Source organism: Vulpes lagopus, chromosome 2, assembly GCF_018345385.1.
Source record: "Vulpes lagopus strain Blue_001 chromosome 2, ASM1834538v1, whole genome shotgun sequence".
Taxonomy (NCBI): Eukaryota; Metazoa; Chordata; class Mammalia; order Carnivora; family Canidae; genus Vulpes; species Vulpes lagopus.
This window is the reverse complement of record NC_054825.1, coordinates 43,844,796-43,867,295: the sequence shown is the minus strand read 5'-3', so window position 1 is coordinate 43,867,295 and position 22,500 is coordinate 43,844,796. Positions and strand designations below refer to the sequence as shown.

At 49.6% G+C, this 22,500-nt stretch overlaps 3 protein-coding genes across 6 annotated transcripts in view; 2 read left to right on the top strand and 1 right to left on the bottom strand.

The window, feature by feature from the left end:
- Positions 1-159: 159 nt before the first annotated feature.
- LOC121484960 (T-cell acute lymphocytic leukemia protein 1 homolog) lies at positions 160-1,927 on the bottom strand. Of its 4 annotated transcripts, none has more exons than XR_005986162.1 (3): positions 1,543-1,927; positions 1,020-1,174; positions 160-560 (listed from the first exon to the last, which is right to left on the bottom strand). XR_005986162.1 is itself a non-coding variant. In XM_041744843.1 (3 exons), the coding sequence occupies exons 1-3, from the start codon at positions 1,628-1,630 to the stop codon at positions 181-183; spliced, it is 741 nt and encodes a 246-aa protein (XP_041600777.1). In that variant the 5' UTR covers positions 1,631-1,927; the 3' UTR covers positions 160-180. The 4 variants fall into 4 exon arrangements, 3 of the variants coding, with proteins under 3 accessions (XP_041600777.1, XP_041600779.1, XP_041600778.1); XM_041744843.1 differs by having other exon boundaries at positions 1,020-1,292; XM_041744845.1 differs by having other exon boundaries at positions 160-539; positions 1,020-1,292.
- Positions 1,928-1,934: 7 nt separating this feature from the next.
- On the top strand, positions 1,935-7,901 carry LOC121484959 (cytochrome P450 1A2). Its single transcript, XM_041744842.1, is given in 8 exon segments — positions 1,935-1,990; positions 2,864-3,367; positions 3,369-3,692; positions 4,217-4,337; positions 4,771-4,860; positions 5,118-5,241; positions 6,327-6,413; positions 7,489-7,901. Coding segments are annotated over 7 exon segments (1,539 nt in total). The 5' UTR covers positions 1,935-1,990; positions 2,864-2,872; the 3' UTR covers positions 7,787-7,901.
- Positions 7,902-16,305: 8,404 nt separating this feature from the next.
- CSK (C-terminal Src kinase) overlaps positions 16,306-22,500 on the top strand; it is a 37,302-nt gene continuing 31,107 nt past the window's right edge. Inside the window, exon 1 of the mRNA XM_041744954.1 lies at positions 16,306-16,390. The gene's annotated coding sequence lies outside the window, so the exon portion shown is untranslated. The remainder of the gene's footprint in view (positions 16,391-22,500) is intronic.

The following is a 22,500-nucleotide window of genomic DNA, read 5'->3' as shown; positions in this document are numbered from 1 at the left end:
ATATTTTCTAATCTCCTGTCCATGCTCATGTACCTCCAATTGTCCCAAAAATGTCTTTTGTAACTTTAAAGAGTTTTTAAGTCCAGGGTCCCATGAAATTTTACATATAGCATTTGGTTGTTTTGTCTCAGAGCTCTTCACTCTAGAAAAGGACTTTTTTTAAAAAAATATTTTATTTATTTATTCACGAGAGACGCAGAGAGAGAGGCAGAGACACAGGAGGAGGGAGAAGCAGGGGCCTGAGATAAGGACCGCGGCGGGAGCCCTCGTGTGCGGCTCGGTGCGCCCGTCGTTTGCGGGTCCCCGGCTGTGCACCAGGAAGCCAATGTAGTTCATGGCCTCGTTCCTGTTCAGCTTCAGGTCGGGGTCGGGCTGGTGCGTTGGCAGCAGCTTCCTGAGCTCTGCGAAGGCCCCATTCACATTTTGCTGCCACCGGCGCTCCCAGATGTCGGTGAACACACGCCGGGCCACCTTCTGGGGCTGGTGCCCCATGGCCAGCTCCAGCTCACAGTGGCTCGGTCTCCGCTTCAGTCGGCTGCTAGGGAAGATGCCAAAAGGTCCTGCTGGCCCAATGTAGAGTTTGTAATGGGTCGTGGGTCACTAACGCCTTGTGGGCAAGGACCCCAGCAGGCCCTGGATTCCCCCCAGGCCCCAGCTCCCCACTGACGTTGAGGAAAGGGTGACGGGTGATAATGCAGGGCCCAGGGGCCTGGGGCGGTTCCGAGGGTAGAGAGCTGCAGCAGCGGGGGCCGCAGGGCACTCAGCTCCGTGGTGGCCACGGCTGCCCCTGGGGGCCTGGTGTGGCCCAGGCTGATCACTGGCATGCCAGGGTGCAGCCTGGGGGGTGAGGAGCTTTGGTGGCCAACCTCCTTCACTTTCGGGGGCCCAGGCGAGGCGGGCTTGGGGGGCAGAGCAGGCACTGGGCTGGGGGCACACACCATTTCGGCCTTCTCAGTCATGGTGGGGCCCACCTCTGCCTGGGCCTGGGGCAGGCACATGGAACCCAAGGGGGTGCTCACCCCGGCGCTGGTCCTGCTGTCCGGTGAGTGCCCTGGCTCTGTCCTTCACAGCTCCAGGCCGGGCTCTGTAGCCCCAGTCGGATGCAGCCTCGGCAGCGGTCAGGGCCTGCACCTCTTCCCAGGCTCCCAAAGGCCGCAGACGGCGGCGTGGATCCCTCGAGGGAAAGTGAGCTGCTCCTGGCCTACCTGCCCTCTCTCGGATCCCAGGCGGCCCAGTTTCCTCCCTCTCACCCCCGGCCGCGCCGGAGGATGCTGGACTGGCACAGATAAGGGCTATTTTTAAAAGATTTTATGTATTTATTCATGAGAGACACACACACACAGAGAGGCAGAGACACAGGCAGAGGGAGAAGCTCCCCACAGGGAGCCCGAGGCAGGACTCGATCACAGGACCATGGGATCACACCCTGAGCCGGAGGCAGATGCTCAACTGCTGAGCCACCCAGGAGTGCCCTGTCTCTTGTTTTTAGATTAAGGACTTGGGCTGAAATTCAGAGATGGCCAGAACATGCCCATTCCCTACCTGGTTTTGCAGGGTGTTGGAGGGGTGCTACAGAGCACGCTTCACAAGAGAAGCAGATCCGCCTGGACAGAGGAGGGTCCCTCCTCATGGGTGCAGTGAGAAAGGAACCTGGAACAGCCCAGGAGACTCGTTTTCAGCACCTTGTCCTGCCCTTGAGAGAAATAAGTAGGCTGATCCTGGATCCTGAGAAGAGCTGTATGTTCCTCCCTAGCGACATGGTATCTCTCCCTGAAGACCTGCCCTGGGTAGTAGATGGAGCCAAGAGAACATGGCCCAAAGCCAAGGGCTGAGCCTTCCAGCTTCATTTGGTAACTTTGATATCAGGTGGCCAGGATGGCTGGGCCAATCTGAGAGAGGGTGGTATTTATAAAAGGCCTCCTCCCCCAGGGGCCAGAAGCCCTGTACCAGCCTCCACAATCCTACTGATCTCAAGCTCCTGCCTCTACAGGTACGTTTCTTGAGCTCATTTTCCAGTCCCTGGAAACTCTACCATATATCCTGGGAACAGTGGAGATGGAGGAATGAAAGGACCTGAGGTTAGGTGTAGGAGGCCTGAGTTCAAGGCCTCCCTGCCCAGCTCCAGACCTCAGTTTCTCCATTTTGAAATTAGCAGCTTGGACTGGGCCATCTCTAAGGGCTCTTGGTGTGATTCAAATGGAGAAATGGGGAGGGATCCCCACCTGGGACGAGGGCAGCCGTGGCTCTGGCTGCAGCCCAACCTCAGGCTCTGAGATTATGAGGGGATGGGGACTCATCCTCAGAGGAGGTGCTCTTCTGGGGTGTGGTAAAGAATGCCTCAGGCAAGGGGCATCACCAGTCATTTACATCGGCCTGGGATGTTGGCCCCCTCCGTGTCGCTGGGGGGGAGCAGCTCCATGTATCCTGGGTAGAAGGAGGTATTGGCAGGAAGCCAGTATTGACAGGGACTGCTTGGCATGATGTCCAGCATGACCTTGAGCTGGGGCCTGGTAAGGGGGCTTCCCTGTTTTCAAGTGTCAGTTGCCTCTACTCCAGCCTCAGAATTGGAAACTGAGGTGATGGGCAGAGGTCGAGGTTAGAAGTGCAAACCCTCAAGTTGGGAATTTTGAGGCTCCTTTCCAGGCCTGAGATTCTGTGATGCTCTAATGGTGAGCTCCAGGCACTCAGGACCCAGGGCGGATGTATCTTAGTCTTTCTATCTTAGTCTTTCTGGTGTCCAGCGTAGAGCCAAGCACTGAACAGGTGCCAGTGTGGATTGACTGAGTGAGTGAATGAATGAATGAATGAATGATTGGCTGCAACCTGACACTTGGCTTGGCTCCTCCTTCTTCTTCCCCAGTAGTTGATACAGATGGCATTGTCCCAGATGGCCACAGAGCTTCTCCTGGCCTCCACCATCTTCTGCTTGGTACTCTGGGTGGTCAAGGTCTGGCAGCCTCGGCTTCCCAAAGGCCTGAAAAGTCCACCGGGGCCCTGGGGCTGGCCCCTGCTCGGGAACGTGCTGACCTTGGGCAAGAGCCCCCACCTGGCGCTGTCCAGGCTGAGCCAGCGTTATGGGGACGTGCTGCAGATCCGCATCGGCTCCACCCCCGTGCTGGTGCTCAGTGGCCTGGACACCATCCGGCAGGCCCTGGTGCGCCAGGGGGATGATTTCAAGGGCCGGCCCGACCTCTACAGCTTCTCTCTGGTTACCGACGGCCAAAGCATGTCCTTCAGCCCAGACTCCGGACCAGTGTGGGCTGCACGCAGGCGCCTGGCCCAGAACGCGCTCAACACCTTCTCCATTGCCTCCGACCCGGCTTCCTCGTGCTCTTGCTACCTAGAAGAGCATGTGAGCAAGGAGGCCTGAGGCCCTTCTCAGCAGGCTGCAGGAGCAGATGGCAGAGGTTGGGCGCTTTGATCCCTACAACCAAGTGCTGCTGTCAGTGGCCAATGTCATTGGTGCAATGTGCTTTGGGCACCACTTCTCTCAGAGAAGTGAGGAAATGCTCCCCCTCCTAATGAGCTCCAATGATTTTGTGGAGACCGTCTCCTCCAGGAACCCGGTGGACTTTTTCCCCATTCTCCAATATATGCCCAACTCAGCCCTGCAGAGATTCAAGAACTTCAACCAGACGTTCGTGCAGTCCCTGCAGAAAATTGTCCAGGAACACTATCAAGACTTTGATGAGGTGAGCCCAGGGTGCTGGTGGTGAAGGGGTACCCTGCAGAGCCTGGGTGTGGCCCCTTTCACCCAGCTTTGAGGTACACACATGGCTGATGTGCTGCCAAGGCCTAGGAAGGCTCTGGAACATCTGGGACCAATCCCTCTCCCTCTTGGGGCTCAGATTCCTCATCCAATTGCCTCCGTCTTGGGGTTGCTCAAAGTCCCAGAAATATTTGGCTGTGAATGGGGCCCTGGCAAAGTCTCACAATGTGGGGGGCTGTTATCATGAGAAGGCTTTTGTTCTGCAGGAACCTGAACCCTGACAGGGGCTAATCCACAGCTCAGGTGGCACTTGGCTTCCAGTACTCTCCACAAGCTCTTCCTTTGAAATTGGACCCCTCGGGTTATTGGGAGGGAAGGTATCCAGGCTGCTACCAGCTCTCCTGTAAGCCCGACCTACTGCCTGGAATCCACGTGGCAGTGCCATATAGGGTACGGCAAGGTCCAACCTGGAAGTGCTATGGTGCCCCTAAGCTTGTGTCCCCACAGCGCAGTGTCCAGGACATCACAGGAGCCCTCTTGAAGCACAATGAGAAGAGCTCCAGGGCTAGTGGTGGCCACATCCCCCAAGAGAAGATTGTCAACCTTATCAACGACATTTTTGGGGCCGGTAGGAACCAGACCCACGTCCCTTCCATCCATCCATGCCTGTTGTTCAACCACAGACTTGTCCAACCCCTGAGTCCATCAGATAATTTGCCAACTATACACCAGATAGTGCAGGGCACAGACATCTGGCCCATGTTCAGGGTTCTGAGTCCAGGTCATGCCAATAATTCCCAGTGGAAATTCAACTAAGTCCCTCTCTGTTTCTGGGCCTCAGTTTCCCCACATGAACAATAAGGGGTTCTCATGTAATTCTAGCAGCTAATTATAAAACTAGGAGACCCAGTCTCTACTCTCCGGAAAATCATGGGGGGTGGAGGATGTACTTGGAAGGAGACAGAGAAAGCAACGCTTGGTACGTAAGTGCTGGATGCTTAGTAAATGTTGGTTTCTTGTTCTTGTCTTCCCCCTTCCTCACCTTGAATCATGCTGCCTAGGATTTGACACTGTCACAACGGCCATTTCCTGGAGTCTTATGTACCTTGTGGCAAACCCTGAGATACAGAGAAAGATCCAGAAGGAGTTGGGTATGTGGTAGAGATGCACAAGCTAAGAGAAGCTTGGGATCCCCAGGTTCTTTGTTCAATGACATATAGCTGTTGTGTGCCTACCATGTGTAAGCCCTGGGCATACACTGGTGCCCACCCTTGCCTAGAACATGCTGGGGGTAGGGTGGTTACTGGGCCTTAGATATATAACAGACAGTACTATGTAATAGGGGACTTAGATACCATGGAGCAGTCGGGGCAGCCCTAAGCCCTGTTTGGTCTTCTGTGTTCTGCAGACACAGTGATTGGCAGGGCACGGCAGCCTCGCCTCTCAGACAGGCCCCAGCTGCCCTTAGTGGAGGCCTTCATCCTGGAGATCTTCCGACACACCTCCTTTGTCCCCTTCACCATCCCCCACAGGTAAGGCCTGCTTCTTCTGCCTTGCCACCTTTGTAGCCTTCACCATGTTTCTTCCTCCCATCTTCTTAGCCCTGGATCTGGCTCAGACCTCGGCCTCTCACTTCTGGCCACGTCACCAAGTTCCCCTCAGCCTCTAGGCTGCCGACAACCAATCCAACCATGATCAAACTACCCAGCTTTCAGGAGAAAGTCACACTCCTGATCTTAGCTCTCATTCACCTCTGCTCACCTTCCTTTCCTGCAAGTACTCTCAATCCACCCGGGGTGGCCTCGCTGTACCTCCCCAGCATGATACGGTCAACCTCCAATTTTGCTTATGCTGGACCTTCTGCCTGGAATGCCTTTTAACCTCTTCTCCCACCACCTGAATCTTACCCTTGCCCAAGGTCAATCCTGACACAAACTTCCCCTTCACTAGCAGGCTTTCTTGACTCATCCAGCTAGCACAGCTTCATTCTCTGATATATTGTAGGACTTTCAGCCATTTGTCCTTGATTATGTCCTGGGATTTTTTTTTTAAAGATTATTTGTTTATGATAGACATAGAGAGAGAGAGAGGCAGAGACACAGGAGGAGGGAGAAGCAGGCTCCATGCCGGGAGCCCGACGCGGGACTCGATCCCTGGACTCCAGGATCACACCCCGGGCCAAAGGCAGGCACCAAATCGCTGAGCCACCCAGGGATCCCCTGTCCTGGGATTTTAACAACATCAAGAGACTTAGTGAACATTTACTCTTACCCGTATGTTGGTCTATTTATTCCCAGAGTAGAAGGTCTGACTCCTCAGTCAGGCTGGGAACTACCCAGGGATAGTCCAGACTGCCAGTTTCTTGGCTTCAGAGGATGGCCAAGTGCACAGCTGGACACAAACAAAGGTTTAGTGAACACTTGCTGAAGTTGAGAACAGAAGCTGAGGAAGAGGAAGGATAGTTTCACCCCTTCTCTGCTCCTGATAGTCCCTCCCAGTGTAGGACATGGATACTGTGGGGGGCAAGCTATTGGGGTGGAAGAAGGAGCAAGTAGATCCCAGAGACATACCCCAGTGTTCCTGCCCTGAGCCTGACAGAGCCCTCTTCCCTCTTCAGCACAACAAAGGACACGACGTTAAAGGGCTTCTACATCCCCAAGGAACGCTGTGTCTTCGTAAACCAGTGGCAGGTCAATCATGACCAGTGAGTATACCTCCCCAACTGAAAAATATATGAGACTCAGCAGTCAGGAAGGCTATTTGTCCCCCTGGGAACTGGGTATAATACAGGAATGGGGCCTCAATGGCTATATATATAGTATGTTCTTTTTTTTAAAAAAAAAAAAATATTTTGTTTACTTATTTGAGAGAAAGCATGAGAGAGAGAGATCACAAGCAAGGAGAGGTAGAGAGAGAAGCAGACTCCTTGCTGATGTGGGCTCAATCTCAGGACCCTGGGATCATGACCTGAGCTGCAGGCAGGTACCCTATGTAATGTGTTCTAAGTAACAAAATTGAGGTCCATATTTCTCAAACATTAGTGTACATAGGAAATGACCAGAGGTTGGTTAGGTTAAGGTGCCTATCCCCCAAGATTCCACTTCGGTAGGTAAAGTGGAACATCTCATGTGATTATTATGTCAATGGTCTACCGACCTCTCTTTGGAAAATCCCACTCTAGCCTACAGGTAGACGGACCATATAATTTACCATCTAAATTGAGGTACTTCTGAGGAAAAGGGATGCTGTCAACAGTTATTCCAAAACAATAAAGCATAAACCAGGAGGTACAGCTGATACCCCTTGGGTTCAGTAGGATGGAGATAATGTTTTCCCTCTTTTTTTTTTAAGATTTATTTATTTATGCATGAGAGACACACAGAGAGAGGCAGAGACATAAGCAGAGGGAGAAGCAGGCTCCCCATAGGGAGCCTGATGTGGGACTCGATCCCAAATCCTGTGATCATGCCCCGAGCCAAAGGCAGACACCCAACCGCTGAGCCACCAGGCATCCCATGTTTTCCTTCTTTTAATTTCTTTTAGTTGAACCATTATTTCTTTAAAATAACACTATGATAAAGCACCATTAACAGGGTCATTTTAGAGACAGCTTTGTAAAAGAAATAAGTTTGAAAGTATATCTCGGTTCCTCTCTCCACTCTCTTCTCATTACTCTTGATCTATTCTAACCCTTGTGCTATCAACAGAAGTCTTGCCCAGGCTTTTCCTCCTAGGGTCTCCCTAGCCCAGAAATCCCATCTCCTCTGTTCCTCTTGCAGACAGGTGTGGGGGGATCCATTTGCATTCCGGCCAGAGCGATTCCTCACTGCAGATGGCACCGCCATCAACAAGACCTTGAGTGAGAAGGTGATGCTCTTTGGCATGGGCAAGCGCCGGTGCATAGGAGAGGTCCTGGCCAAGTGGGAGATCTTCCTCTTCCTAGCCATCTTGCTGCAGCGGCTGGAGTTCAGCGTGCCAGCAGGTGTGAAAGTAGACCTAACCCCCATCTATGGGCTGACCATGAAGCACACCCGCTGTGAGCATGTCCAGGCATGGCCACGCTTCTCCATCAAGTGAAGGCACCAGCATGCCAAGGCAGAGGGAGGGGAAGGATCACCCATGGGGCCTCAGCCCTTGTTTTTTTCCTTCTTCTTAAATAAAAGTATCATTGAGGTATAATACACACACCATACACCTCGTCTTCTTAATGTATACAATCCAATGGCTTTTAGTCTATTCACAGATCTTTGGGGGTTCCTGGCCCCAGTTTCAACATGGGGGTCCCTCTTCCCCACAACACCAAACAATTCTCAGACACCAACAGGGTGTCCAAGAATTCAACTCGATTCTGACACTATCTACTCAGAGATAGTAAGCTTACACTTCACAGGTTAAGGGCTCAAACCTACAAGACTGCCCCCCACCCCTGACTTCAGTTGCCAGTCACAAGCCCCAGGCTGTTATCACCTGCGCTTCTGACCAATCAACTTCAGATTGGAGGTTCCAACGACCTCCTTCTTACGTTCTTTAATTTGCTAGAGTGGCTCACAGAACTCAAGGAAACACTTTTGTTTACCAGTTTATTAAAGGATATGACAAATGATATGAGTCAACAGCCAGATAAAGAGATACACAAGGCGAGACATGGGGAAGAAGGCACAGAGCTTCCGTGCCCTCTCCAAGCACATCACTCTTGCCATTCTCCGTGTGTTCACCAACCCGGAAGCTCTCAATCCCAATCCTTTTGGGATTTTATGGAGGCTTCATTGCATACTCAGGACTGTCTTTGGCCAATGGCTGATTGATCCTCCAGACCTTTACCCCTCCTTGGAAGTCAGGGAGTAGGACTGATCTAACACTCTAATCACATGGTTGTATCTCCTGGCAACCAGTTCCCACCCTTGAGTGCAGTTCAAAAGTTATCTATGTTAATATAACAAAAGACACCTTCATTAATCTCAACACTTAGGGAATTCCAAGGGTTTGGGGAGCTATGAGCCAGGATCTGTGAACAAAGACCAAATATATATGAGAAATATATTTTGGTCATCTGAGTGACCAAACCTACATTTCTTATAAATCACAATATCACAATAGAGTTGTACTACCACACCGTAATCAATTTTAGAACCTTCTCATTAAAAAAAAAAGAACCTTCTCATCAACTGGAAAAGCAATCCCATTCCTGTTAGCAGTCCCTCCCCATTTCCCCTAGCTCACCTCCATGTCCCACCGGTTCTAGGCAACTACTAATCTACTTTTTGTCTCTATAGATTTGCCTACTGCGGACATTTCAAACAAATGCAATTATATAACTAGTGGTCTTTTGGTACCAGCTTCTTCACTTAGTGTAATGTTTTCAAAGTTCATCTATGTTGCAGTGTATATCAGTAAGCCCTGGTTTCTTGAGTTGTAAGAGTAGGTCCAGGTTTGTTTCCTCAATCATTGATGGGCACATTATTCACTGCTCTCTTTTCTCTCCTTTCCTGTTTGACCCAAGTCTTTGAACACTTGAGGGGAACATGAAGGAAGGGACCAACCCTTGTGGGCCAAACCCTGATGGCTAAATAGAGAGTCTGTCATGTCCCATCTTCAAAACATCTGACTTCTCACAAGGCCTTGATTTCTTCATGCACAGTGAAGGGAGGATAAGCTCCCCAGAAGCACTTGGGTTACCTGCAAAAGGCCCAGGTCTCACCAAAGGGCATTATCAGAAGAATGAAAACATAAGCCGCAGAATAGGAGAAAATATTTGCAAATCATATAACTGATAAGGGATTAATACCCAGAATATAAAAAAATATATATCCAGAATATACAAAGAAATCCTACAAATTGACAATAAGAAAACAAACAACTCAATTAAAAAATGGGTCAAAGACTTGAACAGACTTCTTTTTTTTTTTTTTTTTTTTTTATGATAGTCACAGAGAGAGAGAGAGAGAGAGAGAGAGAGAGAGGGAGGCAGAGACACAGGCAGAGGGAGAAGCAGGCTCCATGCACCGGGAGCCTGATGTGGGATTCGATCCCAGGTCTCCAGGATCGCGCCCTGGGCCAAAGGCAGGCGCCAAACCACTGCGCCACCCAGGGATCCCTGAACAGACTTCTCTAAAGAAGATATGCAAGAGAACAACAAGTACATGAAAAGTTGCCAAACATCATTAGTTATTAGGGAAATGCAAGTCAAAACCACAGTGAGATACCACTTCATACATGCTAGAATGGTTATAATAATAATTTAAAATCTAGATGGCTATAAACATAACTTTTTATATATATATACGTATATATATATATATATATATATTTAAAGATTTTATGTATTTATTCATGAGAGACACAGAGAGAGAGAGGCAGAGACACAGGCAGAGGGAGAAGCAGACTCCATGCAGGGAGCCCAACGTGGGACTCGATCCTGGGTCTCTCGGATCGCGCCTGGGCTGAAGGTGGTGCTAAACCTCTGAGCCACCCGGGCTGCCCAATACCCCACTTTCATTAAGGACAGATCATCCAGATAGAAAATCAATAAGGAAGCATTGGCTTGGGACACCTGGGTGGCTCAGCGGTTGAGCATCTGCCTTCAGCTCAGGTCATGATCCTGGAGTTTCGGGATCGAGTCCCACATTGGGGTCCCCACGGAGAGCCTGTTTCTTCCTCTGTCTATGTCTCTGCCTCTCTCTGTGTCTCTCATGAATAAATAAATAAAATCTTAAAAAAAAAAAAAGAAGCATTGGCTTTTAATGACATGTTAGACTAGATGGAGTTAACAGATATATAAAGAACATTCCATCTAAAAGCAAGAGAATGTACGTTCTTCTCAACTATACATAGAATATATATTTTAAAAGATTTTATTTTTTAAAAAATATTTTATTTATTTACTCATGAGACACACACACAAAGAGGCAAAGACACAGGCAGAGGGAGAAGTAGGCTCCATGCAGGGAGTCCGACGTGGGACTCAATCCCATGTCTCCAGGATCACGCCCTGAGATGAAGGCAGTGCTAAACAGCTGAGCCACCTGGGCTGCCCAGAATATTCTTTTTTAAAAAAGATTTTATTTATTTAAGAGAGAGAGAGCATGAGTAGGGGGAAGAGTAGAGGGAGAGGGACATGCAGAGTCCCTACTGAGCAAGGAGCCTGACTTGAGGTGCCCTCCCAGAACCCCAAGATCATAACCTGAGCTGAAGTCATATGCTTAACCATCTGAACCACCCAGGTACTCCAGAACACTCTATGATAGACCACATGGTTGGCACAAACGAGTCTTAATAAACTTGAAAAGACTGAACTCAAATGAAGCGTGTTTTCACAATGGTATGAATCTAGAAATTAACAAACACACGGAGGTTCAACAGCATGCTACTGAACAACCAATGAGTCAAAGAAGAAATCAACAGAGAAAGAAAAAAATACTTTGAAGGGTTTTTGAGTGACACAGATGGTTAAGCATCTGACTCTTGGTTTTGGCTCGGATTGTGATCTCAGGGTCATGATCCAGCCCTGCGTGGGGCTCCATGCTTAGCACAGTGTCTGCTTGGATTTCTCTCTCCCTCTCCCTCTGCCCTCCCCCCATGTATCTTTTCTCTCTCTCAAATAAATAAATCCTTTTTAAAAATACCTTGAGACAAATAAAAATGGAAACATAATATAGCAAAACTTAGGAGATGTAGCAGAAACAGTTCTAAGAGGGAAGTTCATAGCAATAAAGGCTTACCTCAAGAAACAAGAAAATATCAAATAAACAATCTAACTTTACACCACAAGGAACTAGAAAAATAAGAACAAATGGAGCCCTATGTTAGTAGAATAAAGGAAATAATGAAGGTAAGAGTGGAAATAAATGAAATAGGGACTAAAAAGACAATGGAAAAGATCAATGAAAAGATGAACAAAAATGACACGCCTTTAGCTAGACTCACGAAAAAACTCACGAGAAAATAAGAGACTCAAATCAATAGAATCATAAATGAAAGAGGAGACTTACAACTGATACCACAGAAATACAAAGGATCATGAGATGACTATGGACAATTATATGCCAACAAATCAGACAACCTGGAAGAAATGAATAAGTTCCTAGAAACATGTAACCTAGTAAGACTGAATCATGAAGAAATAAAAAAGTCTGAACAGGCTGATTACAGATTAAATCAGTAATCAAAAACTTCTCCGTAGGGACACCCGGGTGGCTCAGTGGTTGAGCATCTGCCTTTGGCTCAGGGTGTGATCCCGGAGTCCCGAGATCGAGTCCCACATCGGGCTCCCTGCATGGAGCCTGCTTCTCCCTCTGCCTGTGTCTCTGCCTCTCTTTCTGTGTTTCTCATGAATAAAGAAATAAAATCTTAAAAAAGAAAGAAATAAAAGAGCATAGTAATACTGTCACTATTTGCAGATGATGTGATATTAAATACATAAAACCCTAAAGACTCCATCAAAAAACAAAACCAAAAAATTATTAGAACTGATCAATAATTTGATAAAGTTGCAGAATATAAAATTAATATACAGAAATCTGTTTCATTTCTATATACTAATAATGAAGTAGCAGAAAGAGAAATTAAGGGATGCCTGGGTGGCTCAGTTGGTTAAGCATCTGGCTCTTGATTTCAGTTCAGATCATGATCATGGGGTTGTGAGGTCAAGCCCTGTTGGGCTCCACACTAGACATGGAGCCTGCTTAAGATTCTCTCTCTCCCTTTCCCTCTGCCCCTCTCCCACCCACCGACATGCATGTGCTCTCTTTCTCTCTCTAAAAAAAAAAAGAAAGGGCGGCCCGGGTGGCTCAGCGGTTTAACACCACCTTCAGCCCAGGGCCTGATCCTGGAGATCTGGGATCAAGTTCCATATCCGGCTCCCTGCATGGGGCCTGCTTCTCCCTCTGCCTGTGTCTCTGCCCCTTCTCTCTCCCTCTCTCTGTCTCATTAATACATAAATAAAATCTTTTAAAAATTTTAAAAAGGAGTGAGAAATTAAGAACTCAATCTCATTTACCATTGCTTCAAAAACAATAATGGGAGTGTTCTTGGCTGGCTCAGTTGGTAGAGCAAGTGACCTTTGATCTCGGGGTTGTTGAGTTTGAGCACCATGTTGGGTGTAGAGCTTACATAAATAAACAAAAACAATAAAATACCTAGCAATAAATTTAATCAAGAAGATGAAAGACTTGTCCACTGGAAACTGTAAGACATTGATAAAAAAAAAAAATTGAAAAAGACCTGAGGCACCTAGGTGTCTCAGTCAGTTAAGCATCTGTCTTCAGCTCAGATCATGATCCTTGGGTCCTGGGATCAAGCTCCATATCAGGCTCCCTGCTCAGTGAGGAGCCTACTTCTCCCTCAGCCCCTCCTCCTTTTTTCCAAAGAAGACATACAAATGGCCAAAAAGCACATGAAAAGGTGCTCAGCAACATGATCATCAGGGAAATGCAAATCAAAACACAATGAGTCACCTTGCACCTGTCAGAATGGCTATTGTCAAAAGGACAGGAAATAACAAATGTCGATGAGGATGTGGAGAAAAGGGAACTCTTGTGTACAGTTGGTGCATATGTAATGTGGTAAGGCCACTATGGAAAACAGTAAGGGGTTCCTCAAAAACTCAAAAATAGAACTACTATATAATCCAGCAATTCCACTTCCAGGTATTTTTCCAACAAAAACACTAAAACAAAACAAAACAACAACAACAACCCACTAATCTGAAAAGAGGTATGTACTCTCATATTCATTGCAACATTATTTACAGTATCCAAGATATATAGCAATCTAAGTGTCTGTCAACAAAGGATGAATAAAGAAAATATGGTACAGGGATGCCTGGTTAGCTCAGCAGTTGAGCGTCTGCCTTTGGCTCAGGTCGTGATCGTGGGGTCCAGGGATTGAGTCCTGTATCAGGCTCCTCGCAAAGACCCTACTTCTCCCTCTATGTCTTGGCCTCTCTCTCTCTCTCTCTCATGAATATATCAATAAAATCTTTTAAAAATGTACAAAAAAAAAAAAAAAAGAAAATGTGGTACATACACACACAGGAATATCATTCAGCCATGAAAAAGAAGGAAATCTTGCCATTTGTGACAATATGGATGAATCTTGAGGGCATATGCTAAGTAAAATAAGTCATATATCTTCTATATGTGAAATCTAAAAAACAAACAACAAACAAACTGAGCTCATAGATACGGAGACCAGATTGATGGTTTCCAGAGGGAGACGGTAGAGGGAGAATAAAATGGAAGAAGAGGGTTAAAAGCTCAAACTTCTAGGGCATCTGGATGGCTCAGTCAATGAAGTATCCGACTCTTGACTTCACCTCAGGTCATGATCTTGGGGTCACAGGCTCTGGGCTCAGCGAGAAGTCTGCTGGAGATTCTCTCTCTCTCTCTCTCTCTCTCTCTCTTTCTCCCCCGTTACATCTGCTCCTCCCCCCACTCACTCTCATGCTCTCTCTCTCTCTCTCTCAAACAAATAAATCTTTTTTTAAAGTACAAAGTTCCATCTATTAAAATAGATAAATTACTGGGATATAATGTACAGCACGGTGACCATAATTATATACTGTATCATATATTTGAAAGTTGCTAAAAGAGGAAACCTAAAAGTTCTCATCACAAGAAAAAATGTGACTGTGTTTGGTGATGGGTGTTAACTAGACTTATTGTGGTGACCATTTTGCAACATATACAAACATTGAATCACGTTGTGCACTGAAACTAATATATGTCAGTTATATGCAATTTTTTAAAAAGCCAGTAAACAGCATGTGTTGGTGAGGAAGTGGATAAATGATAGCAGTGTGCATTTCTGGGAGGGATATAAAATTGTGTCGTCATCGTAGACAGCAGTTCGGCAGTTCCTCCAAAGGTTAAACATAGAATCACCGTACGATCCACCAATTCTGCTCTTACGTATACACCCAAAAGAACTGAAAACAGATGTTCAAACAAAAACTTGTACAAGAATGTTTGTCGCAACATTATTTTCCATGGTTAAAGGAGGAAACAGCCCAAGTGCACAACAGATGAACAGATAAAGCATCACATAGAAATACAATGGAATATTATTTGGCCATAAAAAGGAATGACATCCTTGCCCATGCTATGACATGAATGGAGTTGGAAAACATTATCCTAAGTGAACTTTTGCACCTAAGCCAGGTGCAGAAGGACAAATAGTATATGATTCCACTTGTGTGAAGCACCTAGAATAGTCACACTCAAAGAGACAGAAATTAGAACAATGGTTAGTTACCAAGAGCTGGAGACGGAAAAATACGGAGTTAGTGTTCAACGGGTACAATTTCAGTTTGGGATGATGACAAAGTTCTGGAGATGGACAGAACGGATAGTTTCACAACACTGTGGATATATTTAGTGTCACCGGATTACGTGCTTAACAATGGTTAAAATGGTAAGGTTTTTTTTTTTTAAGATTTTATTTATTTATTTATTTGTTTGTTTGTTTGTTTGTTTGTTTATGAGAGACACACACAGAGAGGCAGAGACACAGGCAGAGGGAGAAGCAGGCTCCATGTGGGGAGCCCAATGTGGGACTCGATCCGGAATCCCAGGGTCATGCCCTGAGCTGAAGGCAGGTGCCCAACTGCTGAGCCATCCAGGTGACCCACCACCTGACTCCTTAATGCCCTTCTGGCTCCAGGTTCTTTCCTGGGACACATCTTTATGCTTAAAGTTGCTAGAGTGTGACTCCAGAGTACCCACCTGGGTGTGAATAAAAGGAACATGACAGAAGAATCTTTGGGGGGATCCCTGGGTGGCGCAGCGGTTTGGCGCCTGCCTTTGGCCCAGGGCCCGATCCTGGAGACCCGGGATCGAATCCCATGTCGGGCTCCCGGTGCATGGAGCCTGCTTCTCCCTCTGCCTGTGTCTCTGCCTCTCTCTCTCTCTCTCTGTGACTATCATAAATAAATAAAAATTAAAAAAAAAAAAGAATCTTTGGGGAGGGTCCTTGAAAAATGGCTGTGCCCCTCCAGCTATCATGACCCCCTGCTTTCTAGGACAGACTCATCCAGCAACACAGGCAGTAGACTGAGTCTCTGCAAAATGTATCCTATTTTCCTATTGCCCTTATCAATATATTAGAGACATGTTCTGTAGAAAAATAGCTCTGAGGGCCCCAGTCCAGAGCGGGATGCAGCCCAGCCCTGGGAATCTCAGGAAACATGGCCTTGCTGGAGGAAAGACACATGGCCTTGTTTTGGGAGCCTGTAGTCTGAGGGGGACATGGTCAAAACCTCCATCTGGTGAAGACTCACTGATGCGCCCTCATGGCACATGGAGACCCGGCCAGCCATACTTTGTCAGTCCAGGATTTGGCCAAATCCCAGTTGAGTTTTGGGTCCAGTGGCCACTCAATGGTCACCACTCCGTCCAGCTCCCTGCGGTCAGGAGTTGGCTCGAGCTTCTCACGCACACCTGGCCAATCTTTAACTCACCCAGGCTGGCCCAGGGCTGCCCTCTGGCCAGAGTCAAAGTAGGAGGAATTAGACATAGAGATTTTGCAACCTCCCACCACTGCCACCCATTCCTGCCTCCCCCGCCCCCCCCCACGGCAGGCTGGAGGCTGGCTGGAACAATCCTGTCCTGCTGCTTCCTGGACGCACGTCATCCCAGGCTGTTCCCACAACCCCAGGAGGCAGGTGCCATTACACCCTCTTTGGAGGTAAGGAGTCCAGATCTCAGAAAGCATGCCCTCCAATTGGTGGGGGACTCGGGGCTGTGTCACCTGTACCACGTGCAGAGCCTCTCCCCCTCCACCCACCGTGTTTTCCCCGGTAGCCAGGACTGTCTGGATAGAACAGGGCAGCTTGGAAAGGCAGCTGGAGCAGGAGCCAGAGCCGGGAGGCACGTGGAGAGTTGGAAGGGCGCTCAGTGGGAGGGCTGGAGCCCAGAGCTCAGGCTCTGGGTGTGGGTGACCTTGGGCAAGGCCACCCCATCTCTGGGCCTCAGACCCCTGTCTTCATCCCCCTCTGAGGTCTTCTCCAGCACCGTGAACTGGAAGCCCAGGCTAAGAACAATGACCCCCACTCTGCCAGCCTCACTTTAGGCTCTGGCACACTTGGAAGTGCCGTGCACGGGCAGGTGGTCATTCTGGTGGAGATGAAACAGTGGGAACCCCGCCTTGGCCTCAGGGGGAAAGTTCAATGACTCCTCTGTCCCCCAGCTGTTCAGTCAGGTTCTCAAGTCTTTTTATCTTAAGTATCATCCACCTACTAGGACTTAGTTCACATTCTTGGAGAGGAATGGGATGCGTGCAAGCCATCTTTTGGACAGGCCTTATAGGTGAGCGGTCACAGGTTAGTCAGTGATTGGGTCCCCCTGGGGCAGCGGTCACCTCTGATCCACGCAGGCACCCTGGCTGTATTTGCAGGAGTGCCTAGTATACCAGGGACAGGAGAGACGACCAGAGGCTGAAAGCAGCGGAGCCACACAGCAGCTCCTTTGTTTTCTTCCTGCCCTGCCCAGCCCTCCTCACACCCTCAGTGCAGAGAAACCTTGTCCTTGTCCTCAACCTCCTCTGACACTGCAAGACTGAGTCTCCCGACTAATTAGAGGAAGGCACCTGTTCTTACTCCAAGACAGCTCAACCTTCTCTGCATGGCACTGTGCCACTGAGCCAGGTGGTCCTGCCTTGGTCCCTTTGAGTTCAGGGTGACCCTTCTCCCAGGATCCCCTCAGCCATTATGCAAATGAATCCACATCTGCCCACATAAGCCTCTGTCCTAAGGCAACTTGCTCCTGGGAAAGATTATCCAGGTGACAAATCTGAGGAGGGGACAGACTGAAAGAAGGGTGGCAGATGCACATCTGAGAAGCCAAGCAGAGGCTGGATTTTCCTAGCATGAAGTTTATTGGGTTCGGGTCGGCCCTCCACCTCATCCTTGCCGTTGGCTCTTGCCCCTGAATCACCCTTAGCTGAGCTCCCCATCTCTTGATGATCCCCTCCCTCAAAAATAGCCCCCAAGCCCTGTGTCCTGCTTGGGTTTCTACCATGACATAACCACACCACGGGTTCGTAGGATCCCCACGGAGTTCGGGCTGTAACTCAAAGATGTGCGATGATAGCAGTGGGCTCTCAGCTGTGCAAAGGAGGGGGAGCTCTGGGGTAAGGAACCTGCCCAGCACAAAGCCCTCAGCTTGCACTAGTGAGGGGGGCCACCTCTGGTTCTCTGGTCACTGTGCTCTCCCCAGAAGCCCCGGGGACCAGCAGATTTCTCTGGTTTTAGAAGGATAACATGGTGATACTCGATAGCTTTCCCCAGACTGCCCCTTCACTTCTGCACCTCCCATTTCCTCCTGGCAGGTAATCAATGATTGGAGTCCAATCCCCAGCAGGGCCTAGGAAAGGAAAGGAGATAGGGCAGGAGGCTGGCTCGCAGAGAGGCCCAAATCCCAGCTCACACCTGACCCTGGGCCGGTTGCATAACCCTTCCGAGTGTAGCTTTTCTCACGGTGTAACTAGGGATGACAATCTTATCCCACAGGGCTGCTGGGAGGCTTGATGATATAGGGTGTGTAAAGTGCCAGGTATTAGGTCAGTGCTCGATACACACACACACACACACACACACACACACACACACACACCAGGAATGCTGGGAAAAAATGTCTCCGGGCAAGATCAGACTCAAGACACATGTGCTGCATTTGCAGCTGTGCATACACCAGGCGAACATGTGTGAGCCAGCATTCCCGGGACCCTACACCCTCACTGGGGTCTTGCCAGGGCCTGGGCTCAGCCCACTTCCTTCCACCGTTCCCCCCACCCAGAAGCTGGGGAGGGCTGGGGGTGCTGGCGTGCCAGGGAACAATAGGCCCCCAACCCCTTCCGGCTAATTGCGTGAGAAGGAGCTGTCGGAAGGAAAGTCACCTCCTGGTGGGACAGGCCTCCCCCCTCCACGCCTGCCCCAGGGAAGCCCCTGGAGAACCCCACGCTGCTAAAGGGGAGGGCTTCCATGGGCTCCCGGCCTCTCGCTCTGGGTGCATTCTGTCCCTAGACCTGGACTGGCTTCCCGGACTGGCTGGGGGAGCAGCAGGGCCACGAGGCTTCCCACACCCCCCTGGCAAAGGCACCCTCGCCTGCTCCTCAGGAGCCCAGGAGCCCGGTCTCGTTCATCTCTGTGTCTCTAGCGCCGGCCTGCCTCCAGCGTCTCCAACCGAGGGAGGGACGGACAGCAGGACGCCAGTCCAGGGATGGTCGGTCGGGGCCCAGGGCTGAGCCAGCAAGGCTGAGAGGGAGAAGGGGCCAGCTTGGGCCAAGCTTCCACTGCAGACGGCCAGGAGCTCGGGGCCCCAGAAGTCCCTCCAGAGAGTGCGGGGCCTCTGCTGGGGGGCTAAGGACATTCTCACTCTCCCTCAACAGTCCTTCCAATGGGGCACCTGAGGGGCTCAGCGGTGGAGCCTTGAGTGTCTGCCTTGGCCCAGGGCATGATCCTGGGGTCCCAGGATCGAGTCCCACATCGGGCTCCCTGCGTGGAGCCTGCTTCTCCCTCTGCTTGTGTCTCTGCCTCTCTCTCTGTCTCATGAATAAATACATAAAATCTTAAAAAAAAATCCTTGCAACACACAGGGTTTCACTTGTAGAGCACCGCCTTCACCTACACCCCACCCCAACTTGCGCACCCACGCATGCACATTACCTCCAAGTGGGTGCAGCACCCCCCCTCCAGGCTGGGGGTTCTCTAAGGCCAGGGACGATGGAGGCTGAGGCTGGGGGTGGGGGCTCTTCTTCCACTATGCCTGTCGGCACCCAGTGGCATGTGTCAGTGGCTTCACGCCAGGTGGGCTAGTGACAGAGGCTCTGGATAGACCACCCCTGTATCAGCATCAATTTCCCCACCTAGAAGCCGTGCAGCGTGTGTGTGTGTGGGGAGGTGGGTGTGTGTGTGTGTGGGGGGTGGGTGCGTGTGTGGGGGGACTGCAGGGGACCATCCCTGGGGCCGGGCACTCCTGGCCTGGTGGGTGGGCGCTGCAGCCCAGAGCACAGCCTTGTCCTGTGTGTGGTGGAAGCTGAGGTCCGGCTGGATCTTGCCCCTGCCACTTGTTTTCCCACCACTCCCCCAGCTCTGTTCCCCCTGCCCAGGTAGGTGCGCCACCAGGTGCAGGTCTCCAGGTGTGACCATGCCGTGGGCAAGAGAAGCAATAACAGGGCTCCTTGACCTGTCTAATTAAGCAGGCCACCTCCCCGCAGCCACCCCCACCGTAGAGGAAGCACTGATCTGGGGACTGAGAGAGTCCTCCATTCTCACGACTCTCAGCTCCGGGACAAGGACTCTCAGGCACGCAAGCAGGTGGCTCCGGTGGCCCAGAGGGCAGGGAGATAGCAGGCACACCTGCAGACACATGCCGGCTGCAAGCACGCACATACTTGGCCGCTGTGCTGCCGCACCTGAACACACACCTGGCAAACTCACGCACACGTGTAACACTGGACCGCTCCAGGCCCACACCTGCCCGTGGGCATGTGCCCCCCGAGACTGAGTACCCTCTCGCCCCGTCCACAGCCTTCAACCCACACCCCCAGGACTGGCGTTTGAAATGCATACCCACGCCTACCACTACCCCCCACTGGCCCACTCATGTACTTGGGCACCCCAGGACCTACAACTGTGCACTCCACACCAGCTCCACCTTGGAGGTTCAGAGGACACTAGGGTTAGAGCAGGCCTTTGGAGGTGAACCCCAGTGATAACAATGAGGTCTGGTGCCGTGTAGCAAATGATAGAGCAGTGAGTTTTTGTTCTCGGCAATGCTACCAAGTCACTCATTCATTTATTCATTCATTCATGTTCTTACTACAAAGTATCATTTCCAATCAGTGCGGGAAAGGTATATTCTTGAATAAATAATGTTGAAAAATGCAGATACTTACCTCCCTCCTAAGGCCAAAATAAATTCGAATGCATAAAAAATTTAAATGTTGGTAATAAAACCATAGAAGGAGGAACCTGGGTGGTTCACGGGTTGAGCATCTGCCTTCGGCTCAGGTCATGATCCAGGGTCCTGGGATAGAGCCCCACATCGGGCTCCCTGCTCAGCGGGGAGTCTGCTTCGCCCTCTCCCTCTGCCTGCCACTCTGCCTGCTTGTGCTCTCTCTGTCAAATAAATAAATAAAATCGAAAGAAAAAGAAAGAAAGAAAGAAAGAAAGAAAGAAAGAAAGAAAAAGAAAGAAAGAAAGAAAGAAAGAAAGAAGAAAGAAAGAAAGAAAGAAAGAAAGAAAGAAAGAAAGAAAGAAAGAAAGAAAGAATACTGACATTTGCAGAGAATATCCTGCAAAGTTGTATAAGAAAAAATGTCTCTTCTCTAAAGAAGGTAATGCACATCTAGAGGACATGGGCTTGAGAGAGATTTCATCCTTTTGTGACTTTTGGACTTTGTACCTTGTATAGAGATTTCCTATTTCAAACAAAAGAATCTATGTTAGACTGATTGAACGCCTATTATGTACTAGGTGCTATGCTAGCTGGTGGAGAGATGGCAACAAACCAGATTAGGATGGTTATCTTCTGCTTTCGTGGAATTTGTAGTCTACTGGGCAGCCCCAGGTGGCTCAGCGCTTTGGCGCCGCCTTCAGCCCAGGGCGTGATCCTGGAGACCTGGGATCGAGTCCCGTGTCGGGCTCCCTGCATGGAGCCTGCTTCTCCCTCTGCCTGTGTCTCTGCCTCTCTCTGTATGTGTGTCTCTCTGTGTCTCTAATAAATAAATAAATAAATCTTAAAAAAATAAGTAAATCTTAAAAAAATAACAATAAGAAGAAGAAGAAGTAAGGGCACTATGAAGAGACAGATAGGGATGATGACTTAAGATGGGTTGATGAAGGCAGGCTTGTCAGCAGAGGTCCGTAGAATTGAACAGGAAGAGCTAAGGAGAGCAGTTCCGAGCAGAGGGACCAGTATGTGGTCCTGAGGCAGGAAAGGGCTTACATGTTTTCATGGACAAGTTACGGTACCCCTCGTCTCCGGGAAGGTAGAGCCCCACTCACTAAATAACCCCTAACCCTGCTTTAGAAATGGAGAGACAGAGGCTCAGGGAAGGGGAAACAGCTTCCCTAGCAAAGCTGGCGAGCAGAACTGGTACCTAGATGTTCTGAGGCCATAACTCAGTGGTATTCAGGCTGCATATTTTGGGACTGTTTGCAGGATCACGGAGACCAAGGGCAGAGATTTTTTTTTAAGAATTTTGTTTAATGATTTTATTTATTTATTCATGAGAGACACACACAGAGAGAGAGGCAGAGACACAGGCAGAGGGAGAAGCAGGCTCCATGCACCGGGAGCCCGACGTGGGACTCCATCCTGGGTCTCCAGGATCATGCCCTGGGCCAAAGGCAGGCGCCAAACCACTAAGCCACCCAGGGATCCCCCCCAAGGGCAGAGATTAAGGGGAGAAAAAAGTTTGCCATTCCCTTGCCTCTGCCCTGCCTCCCCTCACCACCCCAGACCACCTCAGGGACTGAGGGAGGGAAAAACAGAGGCGCGTACACACAGGCGTGTACACACGTGCCAGGAGCACTGAGCACAGCTTACAGGCAGCCAAGCTGCTGACCTGCCGTGGTCATCTTGGGCCTGGAGTTGGACCCTCCTCCACCTGGTACCGGCCTCCGAAATGTGCCTCTATCAAGATGCCGCCTGGGGGGCTCAGTCAGTTGAGCTTCTGACTTTTGCTTTTGGCTCAAGTCAGGATCTTACACGTGGTGGGATCAAGCCTCACATCAGGCTCCGTGCTCAGCAGATGAGTCTGCTTGAGATTGTCTCTCTCCCTCTGCTCCGCCT